General features: G+C 38.3%; 1 protein-coding gene across 1 annotated transcript in view; it reads left to right on the top strand.

Annotated features, from left to right (window-relative positions):
- The first annotated feature begins 5,489 nt into the window (after positions 1 to 5,489).
- The window catches only part of VPS13A (vacuolar protein sorting 13 homolog A), a 108,171-nt gene continuing 95,195 nt past the window's right edge, over positions 5,490 to 18,465 (top strand). The window contains exons 1-9 of the mRNA XM_058043374.1: positions 5,490 to 5,635; positions 13,999 to 14,042; positions 14,562 to 14,604; positions 15,497 to 15,592; positions 15,885 to 15,986; positions 16,657 to 16,766; positions 17,024 to 17,083; positions 18,020 to 18,079; positions 18,301 to 18,381. Coding sequence (XP_057899357.1) covers positions 5,536 to 5,635; positions 13,999 to 14,042; positions 14,562 to 14,604; positions 15,497 to 15,592; positions 15,885 to 15,986; positions 16,657 to 16,766; positions 17,024 to 17,083; positions 18,020 to 18,079; positions 18,301 to 18,381 — 696 coding nt within the window. The 5' untranslated portion in view covers positions 5,490 to 5,535. The remainder of the gene's footprint in view (positions 5,636 to 13,998; positions 14,043 to 14,561; positions 14,605 to 15,496; positions 15,593 to 15,884; positions 15,987 to 16,656; positions 16,767 to 17,023; positions 17,084 to 18,019; positions 18,080 to 18,300; positions 18,382 to 18,465) is intronic.

The following is an 18,465-nucleotide window of genomic DNA, read 5'->3' as shown; positions in this document are numbered from 1 at the left end:
CTGAGCAGTTCTGTCAATCGTATCTGTATCCTCTGAGTAATTTTATTTACACATTCTCTTGTGCAAATTTGTCATGTCAATACAGATTACTTGTATTTTTAGTACTCAGAGTTGCCCTATTGGGGTCCTAATGCCATATCTACCGGAATAAGTGGCAACATATCTGTTTACTTTGCTAATAAGGGGATCACTTGGAATGACACCTAATACCACTCTTTCAAAAACAGACAATAAAACAAATGCTACTGCAAAACTTGACTGTTTGGGAACTTCAGAGTATGTGTGATGGAGGTGCCAGGGAAGTGCCACTTTTAAGGTGAATTGCTAAAGCTGCTGCCTTCTTTTCTATGTTTCTTTTTTTCAATTGGAACTCTTTAGAGTTGTTCTTTCCCTATATTTTATCTACACTGGAAAAGTAAGGATCAGGATAGAGCTCTCAAAATCCTGTGAGAAACACAGTAGGAATAGGTTAGACATGGGTCTAACAATTCAAAGGATGAAAGGTCTCAACATTTCAAGTGCTCTAATACTGAAGCAATTGCTGTACTATGTGTGTTCAAACTGAGTAGTTGTTTCACTCATTCCCTTTTCACTGTCAACTCCAATTATTTTAAGAGTTAGGCTTCAGTGAAACTGCATACTTAAAAAGAATAAAAGATGCTTTGATAGGCTTCAGTAATCAAAGATCTAGAAGAGTAGTGGAGCAAGAACTAAGGGTGGAGACATAATCTCTCAAATGGTATAAAACAAAGAAGGGATCCTTTATCTGTGATTTTTTTAGATAGAATAATGGTTTTCTTTACATATAAAGCTGTAAATCCTTTAAAACCAATTTGACGGAAAAAATTAATGCTGTTACTAAAACAGCATCAAAAGTTTTTGTCTGTCTGAAACCACAATCCATAGATTTGGAATTGTACCTCAGCATGGTTTTTTAATTAATTGAAAAAATCCAAACCCAACTATATGTCTGTAGGACATCTCCATACTGTCTCAGTCTCCATTCAGATTTTTTTCTCCCTTTTGCAGGCTCTTAATTTACAACAATTCTACATAATTCCCTCAAACAAAAACATCTCTCCTTCCCTCACTTGCAAACTCTGGATATATGCCTACTCTGAGAAGGAATGATAAACTGCAAAATCTATGAATACTGCTTGTGTGGGAAGATGATGGGGTAAAAAGATAATGGTATGGAAAGCACAGGGGAAAATACAGTTGCTATTCCCTGGATGGAATGTGACCTCCCCCACACAACACAGTCTCAGGGGAACTAAAGGAAGGGTGGAGTGGGACACCATGACCAGGCTCTGTTGACACCCTTGCAGAGGAGGGAGGAACTTGGTGGTACTTTCTAGCTGATAAGCTGCACAGCAGCTGAAAACTAAGTGAGATAAAGAAACATGTCCTGCTGTTGAATCAGCAACTGTGGTGAATTCACTCTCCTTGGACTGACACATGTCCTTGTTCCAAGGTTATATCTTGTACTATACTGAGGTATCTGCACCCGAGGTACAGCATGTTTTGTCTACTGCCATGTTAGACTACAATGTTGAACAAAGCCTGATGATCAGGGTCTTCTCAGTTACAGTGTAAACAAGGCTACTGGACTTCTAGAGTTTCTATTTTACCAAATGACTGAATGCACTCCTTTGATGATGACAAGAAGAATATAATTACTCTCTAGTTTGTTCCTTGAACTGCAAAAACTGGCTTTAAAATTTAGCTGAAGTGTTTTATTGATAAGAAGACCCTGGAGCTTTTATTGCATAGCACGAGCAGGAAAAAAATTCTGATTTTGTCTTTGGGTTTCAATTTTAGCAGTTCATCCTCAGTAAGACTGACTTAGTAAGATTACTACATGCTTCAGCAGTAACTACATTGCTGCATGTGTAATTGAAGGATTGTATGACTTACACATTTCACCTTGTCTTGAGGAAAAGTTTGTGTAAGCAGAGCAAACATTCCATCATGATTCAGCTGATTCTGAAGGAGATTCAAAACCAGGTGACTCTGAAAGATTTAGGAAATAAGGCACCACTGTAGTGTGTGGTTTTGCTGCAGTTATATTCTAAAATTCTCCAAGAAATAGCTCAAAATTTTTGAAAGCCCTGTAAGATTAGACTTTTGGGTTTTTGGGGACACAATAAGGAGGTTCACAGTTCCTCCTGCTCTATTCATTGCATTTTTTGCTTCTTTGAATTAAAATCATTTTGAAAGCACTATCTGCAACATGGAAGAAACAAGGATAAGAACACTTATATTTATGAACATGAAAATGCATAGAATCATGGCAGTATGCCTAAAGTTATGTAACTTCATTAGATATTGGAAATGAGAAGGTTTTGAGGAGAGCAAAACCAAGGAGAAACATTTTTTACACTGGGTTCTATCCGTTTTTTTGTTTTTTTTTTTTTTTTTTCTTTTTCAATGAGCAAATCTACTTTCCTGAATTCTAATACGTGGCTGAGAAGGATGTTTCTGATTGTCCTGAAGTGAGGACAACATGTATTCTGAAGATGACCTGTCATCCTGGCAGACCTGTGAGGTTCTGAGTCACCTCAGTACAAGTCTTAGCAGCCTTCACACAGAGGACAGCAGAAAGCTGAGAAGGAATCCCTCACTGTCTCAGAGAGGTCTGTGGCCTCCAGGCTCAGCTTGCAGAAACTCCATGAGCAGGGAACCCAGAAACTTGGTTGCTAATATCTAGTCACATGTTAAACAGCTTTGTTACAGGTGTAAAGTGCCATCAAGCACTTCAGAAGCTTTGGTTACAAAAATGGGAAAAGCAGAGTGATTACTAATTGATTTCAATGGAGACTGTAGGAATATACAGGATAAGAGTTCAAGTGGAAAAACTGCTGTCCAGGTGCCTCTGATTGTCATGTTGGCTCTGATTGTGTCGTGTATGTAGACAGAGTTCCCAAATTTCGTGAAAATGCCAGAGTCAAACCCTGGCTCATGGGACTGGATGGATGCCCCCTAGATGGCCCACTATTTGATGCACTCTGTTCCTTACTTCTCAGATGCTTCTCCAGCCTGGGCTTGAAATTACACCGCTCCTGCCAGTGCTAGTGAGGTGTGGGACATGAAGAGGAATGAAGGGGAAAAAGATGGAACCCTGTGCCTTGATGAGTCTGCAAATGTTAAGGATTTCAAAGTAGGTAAGAGCCAGCAGTAGGAAACACATGCTTATCTGAGATCACCTACCCTAGGCCTAGCAGTTCAGCAGCAGCAAGCAGTTTTTCTCAGGTGGAGAGCTTCAAAAACCTTGCTGATTGCTGTGGAAGATTCACCCACACTTTATGGATTCAAAAAATCAATCATACCATGAAATTTTCTTTGCAATAACAAAATAAAAACTGAATCACTGTGATCAAAAGAAATCATACTTGACCTAGGACACTCCTGCTCCCCAGACTTCAGAAAGCCTTCTCCAGGATATTTCAACAGACAAAGAAATTTTACCCATGCCCTAAGGAGCTGTAGACTTACAAAGTAAAGTTACTTTGGAAAACTGACAGGTAGAAGATAATCCTGAAGATGCATAGTGCCTAAGCCCAATTTTGGAATAGTAAATGGACAGAAGCAGATTTAACATTCAGCTTTTCTACAACTAAATAGGAAGATATGTGCTTTGAGTCACAAAATAAAGCCTTGTATTCACACTTTTCCCTAGAGATAGCTTATAAGAAATATGTCTGGCTTTGTGTAAGAAATTTATAGAAAGCCAAGTAGAGATTCTATAGAGATTCTCATGTATGTGTATTAGTGCATAGAAACAGTTACATTTGGTGTGCACAAGCTGCTGATCACATTCTAGTCCAATTAATTATTCCAATTAATCCCTTTCTAATGTAGTTGTGGGTTGTGTTTTTTGCTGTGTATGTATGTGGGGTCTTTTGTGTTTGGTTTTTTTATTTTTTAATTTTTTTGGCATTACTGCTGTTTTTCAATGGAAAAAGATGCTAAACCCAAGAACTCGAAATGCTGGGATTGTAATTTTTCCAAACAATACAAAGTAACTTCAGAGGAACCTAAGCCTCAATAAGACAGTGCATTTTACATCTTCTGTTATCAATCTTCAGTATCACTCTTCCCCCTTCCTTGTGTTAATAAAGAACAATATAATCCCCGATAAAAAAGTATTTCTTTATATCAAGATACTTCGTAACAAATTAATTTATTCTGTATATTGGGTGGATGCAAGACATTGCTGGTGTGGCAGGTTGTGGTAAGCAGGCTTATAAATCCTATAGTTAAAGGAAAGGTCAGAAGTGCTAGGCAATATTCTTTTATTTCTGTAAAAGAGAAGGGAAAAGTGTATAATATCTGGCAGCTTTCTCATTCCTTTCCCTCAATGGCTTAATTTTTTATATTGAATACAAAGGTTCAGCAACACTGACAGAAGGTGTGTAGGAAGTCCAGCAGCTCACTTCAGTGAAGCCACCTGCTGTCAAGGGCCTTCGGTCCTAGCAGTGAAAGTCTCTGGCATCGGGAGTGCGACTGTCAGGGAGTCTTGTGAACAGTCAGACAGAAGAGTTTCCTTAAAAAACCTTGTGACTGCAGGGTCCTCAGCACAGCCACTCAGGACGAACACGGCCCGGTTATTTCCATGCAATTCAGCTGACACCCAAGCCAGAAAACCCCCTGGGAGTCAAGCTCTTTGCAGAGATAAATTCAATTCAGTTTGATTTAGTCATTATGCCAGTAATAGCTTAACCATTTTTGAACAGCTCAAGACATGCAGTAATTTGTATATTTGCTTAGCCTGGGGAAGAGAAAAATACTCAAAAAACTCTTATGGCTATGCCACACTTAAATCCCATGGATAAACTAATGGGTTCAGTGGAGAGCAAAAAGATGATTACGGGATTGGAGTACCTCTCTTAGGTTGAGGGAGTCGGGCCTGCTCAGCCTCGAGAAGAATTGAGAGGAGACCTTATCAATGTCTGTGAGTATCTGAAGGAAGGATGTCAAGAGGGCGGATCCAGACTCTGCCCAGCAGTGCCGAGCACAAGAGTCAACAGGCAGAAACGGATGTACAGGAAGCTCCACCCACATATGAGGAATAGCTCCTTTACTGTGCAGTGACCGAGCATTGAGCAGGTTCCCCAGAGAGGTTCTTGAGTCTCCCTAACTGGCGATATTCAAGAACAACCTGGTTGCAATCCTGTGCCATTTGCTCTGGGGTGACCCTGCTTGAGCAGGCAGATTGGATCAGATGACCCCCTGCGGTCCCTTCCAACCTGACCCATTCCGTGACAACTCGTACCTTTACGAGAGCGGGCAGCCAGCGTGCGTAGGGAGCGGCCCTGGGAGGGGAAGGCCCGCGGCAGGCGGAGCTGCGCAGCCCCCGCCGGCTGCCGTAGCCTCGGACAAGCCGCGCCCCCTCCTCGCCGCGCCCGCAGCCGGGAGGGGCGGGGGGGCACGGCTGCACCGCCCCCTCGAGCCGCGGGGCGGGGCGGACCGGCGGGGAGCGGCCGGAGCCGGGGCGGCGGCGCTGCTGCCGGGCGGCGGCGGCCGGGGGGCAGGATGGTGTTCGAGTCCCTGGTCGTGGACGTCCTGAACCGTTTCCTTGGCGACTACGTGGTGAACCTGGACAGCTCCCAGCTGAAGCTGGGCATCTGGGGAGGTACGGGCCTGGCGCGCCGCGGGGGAGCCGCAAGCCTGCCCTCATGCCGCCGCGTGCCTTCCTGCCCGGCCAGCTCGCCCTGCCGCCCGCTCAAGGGAGGAGGCCGGGGCGGTGTCCCCTGGGCGCTGCTGGGCCGGGCCGGGCCGGGCCGGGCCGCGCAGCCGACAACTCTGCCGCCTCTCCACCTGCCCGGCCGCTTAAAAATAGCCGCGGGGGCGGTCAGGCGGGCGGGCTGGGAGGTGGTGTCCGTGGAGCTGCCGGCTGCGGCAGCGGGGGGCGGCGGCGGCAGCGGAGCGGGAGGAGCTGCAGAACGGGGGCAAGAGAAACCAAGCGAAGTGCTGGAGGCGAAGTGCAAAACGGACGCTTCTGTTTTGTTTTTCCATATGGAGCCGCCCGTGCTGTCTCCTAAACGGGGACGGACCTTGACTGGCCGCGGTGTCTGTGGTGCTTGCAGAAAGTTTGGGAGTTGGTGGGCGGGCAGGTTGGAGGCGGGAGCCTGACCTGGTTCTGGGAATGCGAAACTGAACTGGTTTATGGGCGTTTCCCACGCCCGGAAATAAACCGTGCATAAACGCCAAGGGCTCTGACGGCGTTTTAGTGCTTGTGGGGGTGAGTGGCTTCTCCGCGAACGACAGTGACATCCCTTGCGTTCTTGGCGCTGCCATCTGTAGGTCTGGAATACTCGTTATTTTTAGCCTTAAAGAACCAGGAGTAGGTACTGCCTTAGGTGTTAGCAGGGGCTAGCTGTACTAGGCGGTGTAAGCAGTGGTCTGTAGAATTAAATGAACATGCTAGTTCTGAAAGCAGTAAAGTGTTCTGTTTGAATGCGCCCTCCTGAGTTACCCTTAGTAAGGTACCTACAAGAAAACAGCACCAAAGGTCTGTCAGGCGCAGACCATGGACGGATGCCTGTGATCAGTGCTGGCTCAGTTTTGCATGTGCATCCCAGGTGTCTGCAGCATCAGCAAAAGCAAACACAGAGGTTCAGGGTTTTTTTACAAGTGCATTCATACAGTAGGTGTGAAACGTTCTCGAGGTATTTGCCTACCTGCAGTTCCATTCCTACGTACTCATATACATTAACCAGATTTTGTTCTGGAGCTTCTCCTGGAGCTTTTTGCATCATTTTTGTTGCATTTTGCAACATTTTGTTTTTATGCTTGTTTTCTGTCCTTATTTAGTTTCGTCTTTGCAGTTATTTTCCTTCAGTTAGTCAAGGCGTTCATACCATCTTTGTGAAGTTCAGTCTCTGTAAGGAGTCTTACCACAGCAACAGCACATGTAACTGCTGGAGACAATGTATTAGTCATTCATCTGTAGCAGTGAGGCTTAATATCGCGTATCTCTTACTGGTTAGGTGAGCCTTATTTGCAAGGTTTGACTAATTTCACCTTTCAGCAGAACTGTGTCAAGCTAACTGTTTAATTTGTGTACTGAAGTTACCAAAATGTCTTCTTTCTGTTCAATGAAGACAGAATATTTAATGAAAAATATGAAACATTGTAAATGTTTTGGGCAATGTTTGTACATTGCAAAAAAGGTAAAGGCTTCTTTTTTCCAGTTCTCTAAGTTGCTGATGGTTAGTTATGGCAGCTTATGACTCTGTGAAGCAACTATTAACAGATTAGATGCACATTGTCTCAATTAAAAAAAAACCCCAAACGAAACAATCCAACCCCTAAAAAAAAAAACCCCTTAAAAATCCTCCTCAGTTTTACTTTGAAGTTTTGATATTCAGCTGTCATATTTTTCTGTGGAACTTAATTTTATTTTTTATTACTTCATCTTCAAGAGGTTCTCATATTTTAGAGGCTTTAGTATATTTTTATTTAAACTGAATATCCCACTTCTCTAGTGCCTATATATTAGAATAAAATTGTTTTTTCTCTGCATAGCCTGTTGACTTGTTTATAGTGTATACTGATACATGGAGCTACCAATGTCTTGCTGTAAGAGGCTCAGAAATGCTGTGTTTTGTTGGTGAGGCATTACCTGTGGAGTTTTTTCCTGGTCTTCCACATGATGCTATTTTTTAACTTAAATTGTGTTTAATGGTCTGTACATCTGCAATATTTCTTTTAATTCAAATATCTCAAAGGACCTATATATTGCATTCTGCTATGTAAAAGGCAGCAACTATTAGTAGTAACCGTGGTAGAAAAAGTAGAATATGTTAATATGGAGTGCATCATTGATTAGCAGATCCCTAGACTCACTGTATGCCTAAAGTCTATGGATAATCTTTTTAGCTTGCTAATTACTAAAATTTTGTAACTAAGGTATTTTTTAAAAAAGTACTATTTTGGCCTTCATATCTTGTGTAAACTTAATAGATTTTCATGCTTGTCTGTGTGCTCTGGAAGCATTTCCATTACAGCTATGTGTTTTCTTACAATGTTTGCCTTTGTGTCTTGATAAGATTGCCAAATTTTACATAATTCATGTACTATTGAAATTAAATTGTCCTAAATCCATCAAATTAAAAGAAAGAAAGAAAAAAAAAAAGGAAAGTTGTTTGGGTTTTTTTTCTCCTTTAACAAATCACCAGTGCTTTTTGGATGCTGGAGCATTGTGCAAACTATATATATATATATATATATATATATATATATATATATATTTTTTTTTTTTTTTTTTTTTGCCTCTGAATGATTAAAAACCAGAGTAGTTTATATTAAAAGGCTGTAGGGAGCAAATTGTGGCCTTGTGGTTTTTTATAGCTAGCCTGTTTGAATTAAGGCTAGTAACCTGTTCATAGATTGAATCTATGTATAAAACCCAATTTTATATAGTTTCAGCCTCTGTAAATTTGGAGCTTTATTATTTACTTTTAATGATCATGCTTAATATTAACCTTGGTTTTGATAAATGAGAGAATTCATCCTGCACTATTAAATCTATTCCATGTTCAATCTGTGTAGTAAAGTTGTTTGATGATGCTGCTCCAGTAAATACATGAACACATTGATAATTACAGTAATGATTTTTTTTTTCTTGTTAAAAACCCTTCAGATTGAAGGGTAAAAAAAATGTAGGCTATCTCAAAATTGGAAAAAGATGTTCTATCTGAAAACAATAATGGCTGAGAATGTTGCAAGAGCTGAATGACCTGAAATATAAAAGGCAGTGCAGAAAGTTTAAGGTAGCTCAGCCTACACAGGTATAAAAGCTAATTTGAACATGTAAAGCCAATACTGTAAAAGCCAAGGCTTGGAAGAAAGTGTAAAGGGAGAAAATCATATGCCTAAGGAACTCCATTAATATGAAGCAAGGTAAAAGACTACTGTGTTAGGCAGCCATCAGAGAAAGCTATTGGATAGCTGATACTGGGAAGGACAGTGTTCTTTAACCTCTCTTTTTGGTGTTCACTAAGAAAGATAGTTTCAATGAACTGTGCTAACGAGTGTGCAAGTACTTGGCTTAGATAAACAGGTTAGACAAGTATTTAGGTGAGTTAGATATTTTTGAATGCTCTAGACCTGGTCAAGTTAAAATACTTGAAAAGAGGCTTGCAGCAATGTGAGATGTATGCAGTTATCAGTTACCTTTGACAAGAAGTGAAATGCCAGTGACATATCCAGTATTGAAAGACCAGATGATTGTTTAATGACAGTTCATGATGCTATTTTTCAGTGTGTTGGTCAGATCCTCTGTACTGCCCTTTAAAAAACTTAAATCTTGGTTGACTTGGCACACTTGCGTGTTAGGTAAGGTCTCAAGCATGTCTTACTTAACACAACTTATTATTTGAGTAGCTGGTGTCTCTTTTTGGGGTACCTGTGTTAGTAAGATGATATAGGCAGATAATTGACATGTTTGTGAGCACACAAACACTTTGTTTTGTTTTTTTTTTGGCTACAACTATTATGACAGTGAAAGACAACTACTTTTGTTTATTTTGCCCTGTCTAGGTAGAGCAGGTGCAACCTCCTCCCCTCCCCTTACATAACAGCAATTTGAATTCACTTGAGGGATACATAATGTCTACTAGTTTTTACTGTCTTTCACGATCCGTTTTACAATAGATGTCAATAGATGAGGTATTTGGCAGACGCTGATCCTCAAAGGCTTGCAGCTTGTCTCTAGAGGGTATGCTTAAACAGAAATAATTAACAGCACAAACAGAAGTGGGAAATAACTAGCAAAAGCAAATGTTTGTGTTAAGTGATCAGAGGTATTCACAAGCTGACAACGTTGTTGTAAAAAAGCAGAAATTTTGTTGAAATATTTGAACAAGAATGTTGGATACTGATCACATACTAGCTAAGGTATTTGCATTTTCTGATCTTTCCTCTCTCTCTTATCTGCTTTCTTTCCCCTGCCCTTTTATTTAAAGACAGCAGAGAGTGATCAATTAGGTAAAATCTCCAGGATTTTTATGTAGATTAATTTTCTTCCACCCCTTTATCTTTTGTTTACAACCATAACAAAATTTCTGTTAGGCCTCTGGTGAAGTAGTTTACTCTTAGATCTCTTTTTGCAAGCTGAATTCTTGGTAGGAGATGTTAGTTCATGCATTTAAATTAATGAAGTTATTTTGAATATCTAAAATTAAAATGATAAAGCAATTTTTCTAGAATTTTGACAGCTGTTTTATTTTTTTGAATTACTCACATTGTCCAGAGATCAGTAAATCTAAAAGTTTGCTTTATAAAGTAGCCTAAATAAATTCTAGACTTTTCTGTAGATATTTATAACTGTTCTGGCTTTTATTATTGTTTTGGCTTGCAGCCTGCATGTTTAACCCTAGGTATTTATACAACTCCAACTACTTGTACATACAGTTTCTGAGGTTGCTTAGTTGGGTAATTTTTAATCATGCACTGGATGCATTTCTGACATCAAAACATTTAGTTGCTCCCAGCAGGGGGACACCAGCCCTGCCAAAAAAACCCAACTGATCATCACCAAAACTGATAATCAAATCTTGATGTATTTTCTGATTTTTGCAATTAAAATCTACTGTCAATAATCCAAGGCTAATTCATTAACTGTTTTACATCCTGTCACTAGGGTTTATTCCCTGGTTTTCCTGCTTCTGTTTGTGGGGGCTTTTGGGTTTTTTGCCTCCAATCCCCAACAGAATGGTAAGGATTTATGGTAATGTACTTAGATGTACATTTCATTGCAAGAGAAATGGCTACATGTGGTAGAGACTAAATTTTGGTAACGAAGGAGAATACTGGCGTGGTCAATAACTACATTTCAAGTCCTGAGCATCAGAGTTGGTTGCAAGCTTTGCAAGTGTGGTGACTTTGGAAATATTTCCTATTTACTGCAGGAATATTTAGTCAGTGTCTTGGGCTCTCTCTCAAGTATAGGAAAAAGAAAGGTTATATCAATACACAAAATCTAGTGCCTCTTTAGTAGACTTTTGTATGCTTTGATACTCCATTTGCTGTGATCAGACCATAACAAGGCTCTTGTAAGTAAACTTATGTTTTAGTGAACATGTTTCAGTAATTTTATATTGAAATTCAGATGCCTGGGGTTCTACTAATTTCTTCTAGAGGTTCTTAAGTAAAATATCACACTTTTTGATTGTAAAATCATGTGATTGTAAAACCAAGTGATTTTTTTTTAAATTGTAAAATCATAAGCAAAACCAGTGAAGAATTATGTACCTCACTTCGAAATCCCAGCATTTAATGTAGAAATTTCAAAAGCTTCCTGTTTGAAACATTATTGATTCTCTATTTATTATCTGCCATTATAATGTGCTCAAATAAAATGAGAAATAGTTCTGCCATCACAAAACATTGTTTGTAAATGTTTAAGATAATCCTTACTCACTTTGCAGTATTTTGTTTTTGGAAGCATCTGGGGGGCCAAATTGTTGTAGCTTGAGTTATTGTGCCTCTGCGGAACTGTGGCATGTGTCGGACTCTTGATAAATGAGAGAGAATGATTACCTAGCCATCAGTGAAAATGAAGAAACTCAACCCACTTAAACTGTTTCATGTGCCATGTAGCCTTACAGTTTCCTTCTGAATGTTTTAACATGACACAACTGACCTGCAGAAGTTGCACCTCATGCCTGGTAACTTGGTTACGAACCTGAACCTTTGCTCTGGATACCATTAGAATTACTTGCCATGAATACAATTACAATTAATGATATCTTCTTGAAGAAGCAATGTGGGGGTTTTTTGTGTGTTAAAATGGTCTCTGCAGAGTAAGCTTTATCAGGGAATAAATTTAGAATGGAATTGAACTAATGGTATATAAAACTATCACCTTGTTATCGCTTTCAAAGACTATATAGTTCTAATTCCTAGAGTAGTTAACAGACTACTTTTGGAAATGCTCTCTTTGGTTTTTTTTTTTTTTTACCCTTTTCTGTTGTTCCTGGCAATGTGTGTGTTTTAAGGCTTAACAGCAGTGGCATCAGCTGTCAAAAGCCAGGTAGTATTTCTCTGGAGAGGGTGATGTTAGCACATGTCAGATGTATACACTTCTACTAGAAAGTGATTATGCACATGTCAGATGTATACACTTCTACTGGAAAGTGATTATAAATTACTGCAATGAATAAATTAAAACATTAAAACCTTCATAGTATTTTGTGAGTGCTATGAGATGGATGGATTAGTTTACCTGATCATCTCTTCCATATGAGTTCAACAACTTGAGCCAATTCTTCTAGTGTGTATGCTTTTGAGATGTGGGTCCGGTTTCCCAAAATTGGTGGTACTTTGAATAGTTGTTGATTGCCATTAGCACTATATAACTGCAAGAATATTCTTGCAATTGGAGCTCCTATTTCCCCATACATTTTGCTGTTTCTAACATGCATCCCGAAAGAAAAGCATTTTTGGTCAATTCAATCTTTGTTTGCAACCTCAAGTTGTATTCCTTTCCAGGCCTGTAATCTGCTTCTGGTTTCTGGAATCTCATTTATGTCCCTGCTCAGCTGTATCAGATGTCTGTTCCATGTGCATATGTTAATGCCATGCAACTAGTTTGAAAGTAACCATCACAGAAGCTCCATTCTTCTTGTAGATTTTGCAGAAGACATTTCATTGGACTGTGTGCATGTTTAAGTTATGAGTTTTCTGGTGCAAGTATTCCTTTTGTTCTGGCAAGTGTTTAATGTAAAGTATATTATAAAACTGATCTTGCAATTTAAATTTTCTTTGTTCACAGAATACTGAATTTCTCTCCTTAAAAATTAGATTACTGAAATACTCCCTGTGAATTTTTGTAGGCCTATAAATAAAACTGGCAAGAATAAGATCTTTTGAGGGCTAAAATTCCACTCACTTTTACTGTTGCTAGATTTCTACAAGGATAGGAAACAGATGGTTGAGGAAAAAGAGGCTAATTTTAGATTTCAAAATGGGTTCTTACATAATTGAGACAAGATTTTCCAGCATCTTTACTTTGAGTAATTTTAGTTTATTTTCATGGACATGCAAGTGCCATGAGACAATCTCGGATATTATTTTGTGGAATGATTAATCATCTTTCATGGTCTTAATCATCTTTCATGGCTATTTGATATGTAGGCTGTGAATCTCTCCACAGTAGAAGTTTTGGGAACCATAGGTCATGGACCACTGGGGTGTCCCACTGTGAGGGGGAAGGGAGCACCCAAAATTTGTTGATACCTGTGGTCAAAAAGGAACACCAGAAGTTAGTGTGTCTGTAAAAACTTTAGAAGTTTTGCTAATAAATTATATACACAGTGTGGAAGTTGGTGTAAATTACTCTCTTATAGTATAAACACATGGTAGTAAGTCTTGGATAAGGGATGGGTGAAAGAGAGGAGAGACACACAGAGATTAAAGGGCGGTACAGAGAAAGAAAGGAAGGAACATCGGCAGTGCTGACTCCAGCATCAGTGCAGCGGATGGAGTGTCCATGGTCCTGGGGCATGTGCGTGTTCAGGTTTGATTCTGGGTACCTTTACACAGTTAAGATTTCTGTGCTATGGAGCTAATTTGCTTGTTTACTGTGCAAGTGAGTTATCACTTGCAGTTTGTTCTTCTAGACCTTACTGGAAATGGGTCAGAGGTCTTCCCTGCATACTGGATTGACCTTAGGTTGAACAGTCTATGCCTACTTCTTGACCTCATTCCTTGATTTATGCTCTATTTCAGGAGCCGGAACATAGACCTTTGTCCAAGAAAAGTTCTGGCTTATGTCTGTATGGCCACCTTTTCCTGCCACATCCTATTCTTTCTCATGATGTGTTCTTACCAACTAATCTTTGTTGACTCCACTGCTGTCCTCCATTTGTGTTTGAGACATTAGGCCCCTTGTCTTCTAGGCTTCTGTAACCCACTGATTCAGACTCTGGGACTTGCAGTGTGTACCACTTTGCTTATTCCGGTTTTTCCTGTTGGCTTCTTTTCTTTTAGGAGCTGTAGCACTGAAAAATCTGGAAATAAAAGAAAATGCACTGGTAAGCTAGTGAAAATAACAATAATACTTGCAAAAATTATTCCTGAGCTATGTTTTATGTGTTTAATGGGCTTAATGGGTTTATTGTGCATTTTTTGATTCTTATTTTAGAACACACTTTCTTTTAAGTGGAAGCTTACTGACTTGCTTTCTCTGCACCTATATAGATTATTTGATTAATTTGAGATTAAATTTAAAGGGCAAAGTGTATACATTTTTTCCCCCTAAGAGAGCTCTCAGCGATTGCTAAAGGAATGTGCTTAGGTCAAGAGCAATATTGTAAGACCTTTTTTTGCTATAGCTCATGAAGCTAGAACTTTGTTTTTGGGAATGTATTTAGCCTAACATAGCGTAACAGTCTAAATTGGTAACCAAATGCTTGCTTATTTATTATACTGACTTCTTTTTTTCTGTGGTTGACAGGTAAGCTTGTTAAGGTTATCATGATACCTTTTCCTGCATTGGAACATATCACAGGTTGCTGAATTGAACTTAAATTTTCTAAACCTCTTTCTTTCAGAGTCAGTTGGATGTGCCATTTAAAGTTAAAGCAGGACATATTAGTAAGTTGCATTTTATCTTGTACACATACAGGAGTTTTTGTAAGTGCTACCTTCCCTTGCAAGTGGCTTTAGGCATCCTAAGCAAGTAATTTCCATATGTTTGTTGATTTGTATACTTTGTGAACTCTGAAGATGTCTCTTCTGAAAAGAAACTTTGAGGAAGCTCCTTTCAATAAAGTATACTGGAGTCTTGTTTAATCATCTCAATATTAATGAGAAAATAGCCCAACACTGCAAAGATGAGCAATTGGCAGGACTGGATCTTGTTCCTTGTCTTTACAAGACTCCACAACTGATTTTTACCTTTCACTTGCCTTTTATTCTCCTTCCTTCCTTGTTTTCGCTAAAATAAAAAGTTTTCTTTTTGCAAGTCGATTGTCTTGTAAAAGTGGTTTCTTAAAGTAAACGAAGTCTAAAGCCATATGCTTCCTTTAAATTGACCCTGGAATAATGTGTTTTCTGTGACTGATTTAGTATTTTATTAAGATTTGCACTTGGGAGGCACTTAACCTCAAGATCCCTGTGTTCACAAAACCTAGTATTTAGCTGACTGATGATGTGTGAGCTGCCCATGTGCTTTTCTTGTTTCTGAAGATGCTGCAGTGGATTTTCAAGGAGGGAGACAGTGCTGTTAAGAGGGAGGAATGTATTTCAAAGAAATAAAGAAAGACTGTAGACTTGATAGTTCTAATAATGGAAAAACATCTCATGTTGTCTGTGTAAGAAAATACAACTCAGCTGAGGCATCTTTTGCCTCAGGTGCACTGGAGTAATTTCTGTCCAGTATAATAATTGTTAAAGAGATTTTGTGTTTTATATCAATTATCTTTGCATTTCTTTTCCAGCCAGCTATTTAATTGTATACTTCAACCTTTTTCTTTTGTGTTTGTAGGTCAGCTTAACCTACAGATTCCATGGCAAAACCTTTATACTCAACCTGTTGAGGCAGTCCTTGATGGAGTTTATTTGCTTATTGTGCCCACAGCCAGTAAGTTAATGTATAGGAAGAAGTGACTGTGGATTGGTGGGGTGTCGGAATTATCAGGAATGGGTTGATACTGTTTTTGTGAGCTTTATTCTTAGCACATACTTTTAGCAATTACAGTTAAATAATGGGGTGGAAGTCTTTCAGTAACTGGGGTTTCATAATCTAATTTTTTTGCTATGTAACTGTTATATGTAACTGTTACAAAAACATAAAAATTACAGCTTTTGAAACAGTATCTTTAAAAAATATATAAGGCTTTTTGATACTATGCATTTTTGCTTTATGTGTTTAGCCATAAAATATGATGCTGAAAAAGAAGCCAAGCACTTCTTGGAAGCAAGACAAAGGGAATTGCAGAGAATAGAAGAAGCAAAGCAGAAGATAGCTGACCAAGGTAAAGGTGGGAAAAGCTAATGAAAGTGATGCTGCGTCTTTCTTTAATCCAGAAAGATGCAGATTTTGTCAATGTCTTCTACATTCTTGTTTTTTCCTTGTTACTTAAAAACCTATTAGTTATGATTTTTTAGGTATAATTGCCATCAGTATTGCAGAACCAGCATTCATTCTGAAAATAAAAAGTTTTGAGCGTTGATGTGATCTGATATAAATTAGGCTTTTGAAATACTGCTTTTTTTATCGCATGTTATCTGACAGTTTCTTTCCTCTTTCATAAGAAAGAGTTTGTTTCCAGTGTCAAAGCATTTTTACCAGTACAGCTTTTTAAAGGTTTGTTACAATTTCTTCTTCATTACATGTGGATTGTAATCTTTTTAAATTCAACTTCTGATACTTCCAAGAAGTATGATTTGCTCTCTTAGAGTATTGGTGGGTGCTGGTCATACTTTTCAACTATCTGATTCTTCACTCTGCAGGTAGTAAAGCTAGGAAACCTTCTAATCTGAGAGTGTAAATTTTGTAGATTATACAGAGCAAACATGTTTCTATACAACTGGAGTACAATGTAATAGAAAACACTTAAGCTAAATGTATTGTGTTATTGTTTTGTCTAATTAAGAAAATATTGGAATGTAAACAAAATATTAAATTGTTTTCCTTTAACATAGATAAAGTAAAAGAAGAGAAACAAGACACTTTTGTAGAAAAGCTAGTTACTCAGGTCATCAAAAATCTTCAGCTGAAAATTTCCAACATCCATATTCGCTATGAAGATGATGTAAGTGCTTTTGTATATCTTACTGTAAGGGATTGTGCACTGTAACATGCAATTGGGAACCTGTCTGATTTCTTCTAGTTGCTTTTATGCTGAGAGAATATTAGTGAAGTTGTGGACTTTTGTTAGTTTGATAAAAAAACCCAAACAAACTGAAAAAAAGCTTGGACAAAAATGTAAAGATACTTAAATTCTTAGCCAAATGTATGCTTGTAGAGTATGAAATAATTATTTTTTTGTCTTTTCCTGTGTTCTGTTAGATCACAAATCGTGATAACCCCTTGTCATTTGGGATTTCACTTCAGAATCTAAGTATGCAGGTAATTTTATTTCTCACTTTTTATCTGAAAAACTTGTTAATATATACCAATAGGTGAAGTTGTGCTTTTGTGTGTTGTGCTTTCTGGTAGCATACTGTCTAATGGAAAATAGACCTGTAATTATCAGCAATGTACAATAATATGGTTTCCAATACGCTTTAATATATTTGGGCTGTTCATTCTGAATATTTTACTGAAACTGACTTGAGCTCCAAGAAAAAAAGTTACTGGCTGATAACAGGAAGTGGCGGGAATGGAAAAAGAAAAAAAAAAAGATGACATTTTTTTTCAACTGGAGCTAATTTTTTTTTTTTTTTTATCTGTGAACTGCACTATAAGGTGCTTAGAGTAGTAATCACAAAATGGTATGAAATTTTTTTCGGAAGACTATATAGTAGGATCAGTATGTTGGTTGCTGAGTTGCTCTGATTCAGTAGTTTTTGCTGTCTTAACTGCTGGTTTTAAAGAAAATATGTCCTAAGTAAATGTTACTTTCTTGAATGAAATGGTGGTTTTGTGAATGCTTTTTCCTAGCACATTAAAGGGCCTTCTTTAGGCTCAAACTAAAATTGCTTGCTTCCAGAATTATAAATTAATTCTTTCCCTTGTTTATCTCTGTCCAAAGAGCCTGTCCAAAAATATTATTGGTGTAAAGGAAAACAGTTTACAATAATGAAAGCAGAATCTTAGAGTACCTTTGGTTCTTGTGTACAGCCTGTCAGAGTACATACATGTACATGTTTTTGGAGGAAGTAGCCTTTTCAAGCTTTCACTTAAAGTAATGCATTAATCATCTTAAATCAGAAGATTGTATTCGATTATTTTCCATGGCATTTAATTACAATGATGTTACTGTCATTTTGTGTAGTTTGTTTCAGTTATAACATGTTGGTGGATTATAGATACTGGAGTATTTTTGTTTAATTCTCATTTCAGACCTCAGATAAGAATTGGAATCCTTGTTTACATGATGAAACTGCCAAGTTGTTCCACAAGGTACAGTATAGACAGTATGCTAAAGAGAGACTTGCTAATAAAACAATAATAAAACAAGCTGCATTAGAGTTTCAGAAAGTAAGATCAAGAAAACATGTAACCATGTAGACTCTATAGCAAAAGTAACATTCTGAATATTTTTATTCATCAGACTTTGTGAAATCCAAATTATTAATCTAAAATTTGTGGATAACAATACATATGTTCTGTTGTATTTTCAGCTTGTGCGACTGGATAACCTTTTTGCTTATTGGAATGTGAAGTCAGAGATGTTCTACCATGGTGGCTGGGATGAATCATTGGTAAGATAGTGTGTCTAGTCTTCTAGTTGAAACTGGGAAGCAGAGAACATGCTTCACATTCAGGCCTGCTTCTTTTTATGTCAG

The sequence above is a fragment of the Melospiza georgiana genome, chromosome Z (genome assembly GCF_028018845.1).
Source record: "Melospiza georgiana isolate bMelGeo1 chromosome Z, bMelGeo1.pri, whole genome shotgun sequence".
NCBI classification, from domain to species: domain Eukaryota; kingdom Metazoa; phylum Chordata; class Aves; order Passeriformes; family Passerellidae; genus Melospiza; species Melospiza georgiana.
Note: the sequence above shows the minus strand (reverse complement) of the source record. Positions and strands in the feature narration are given on the sequence as shown.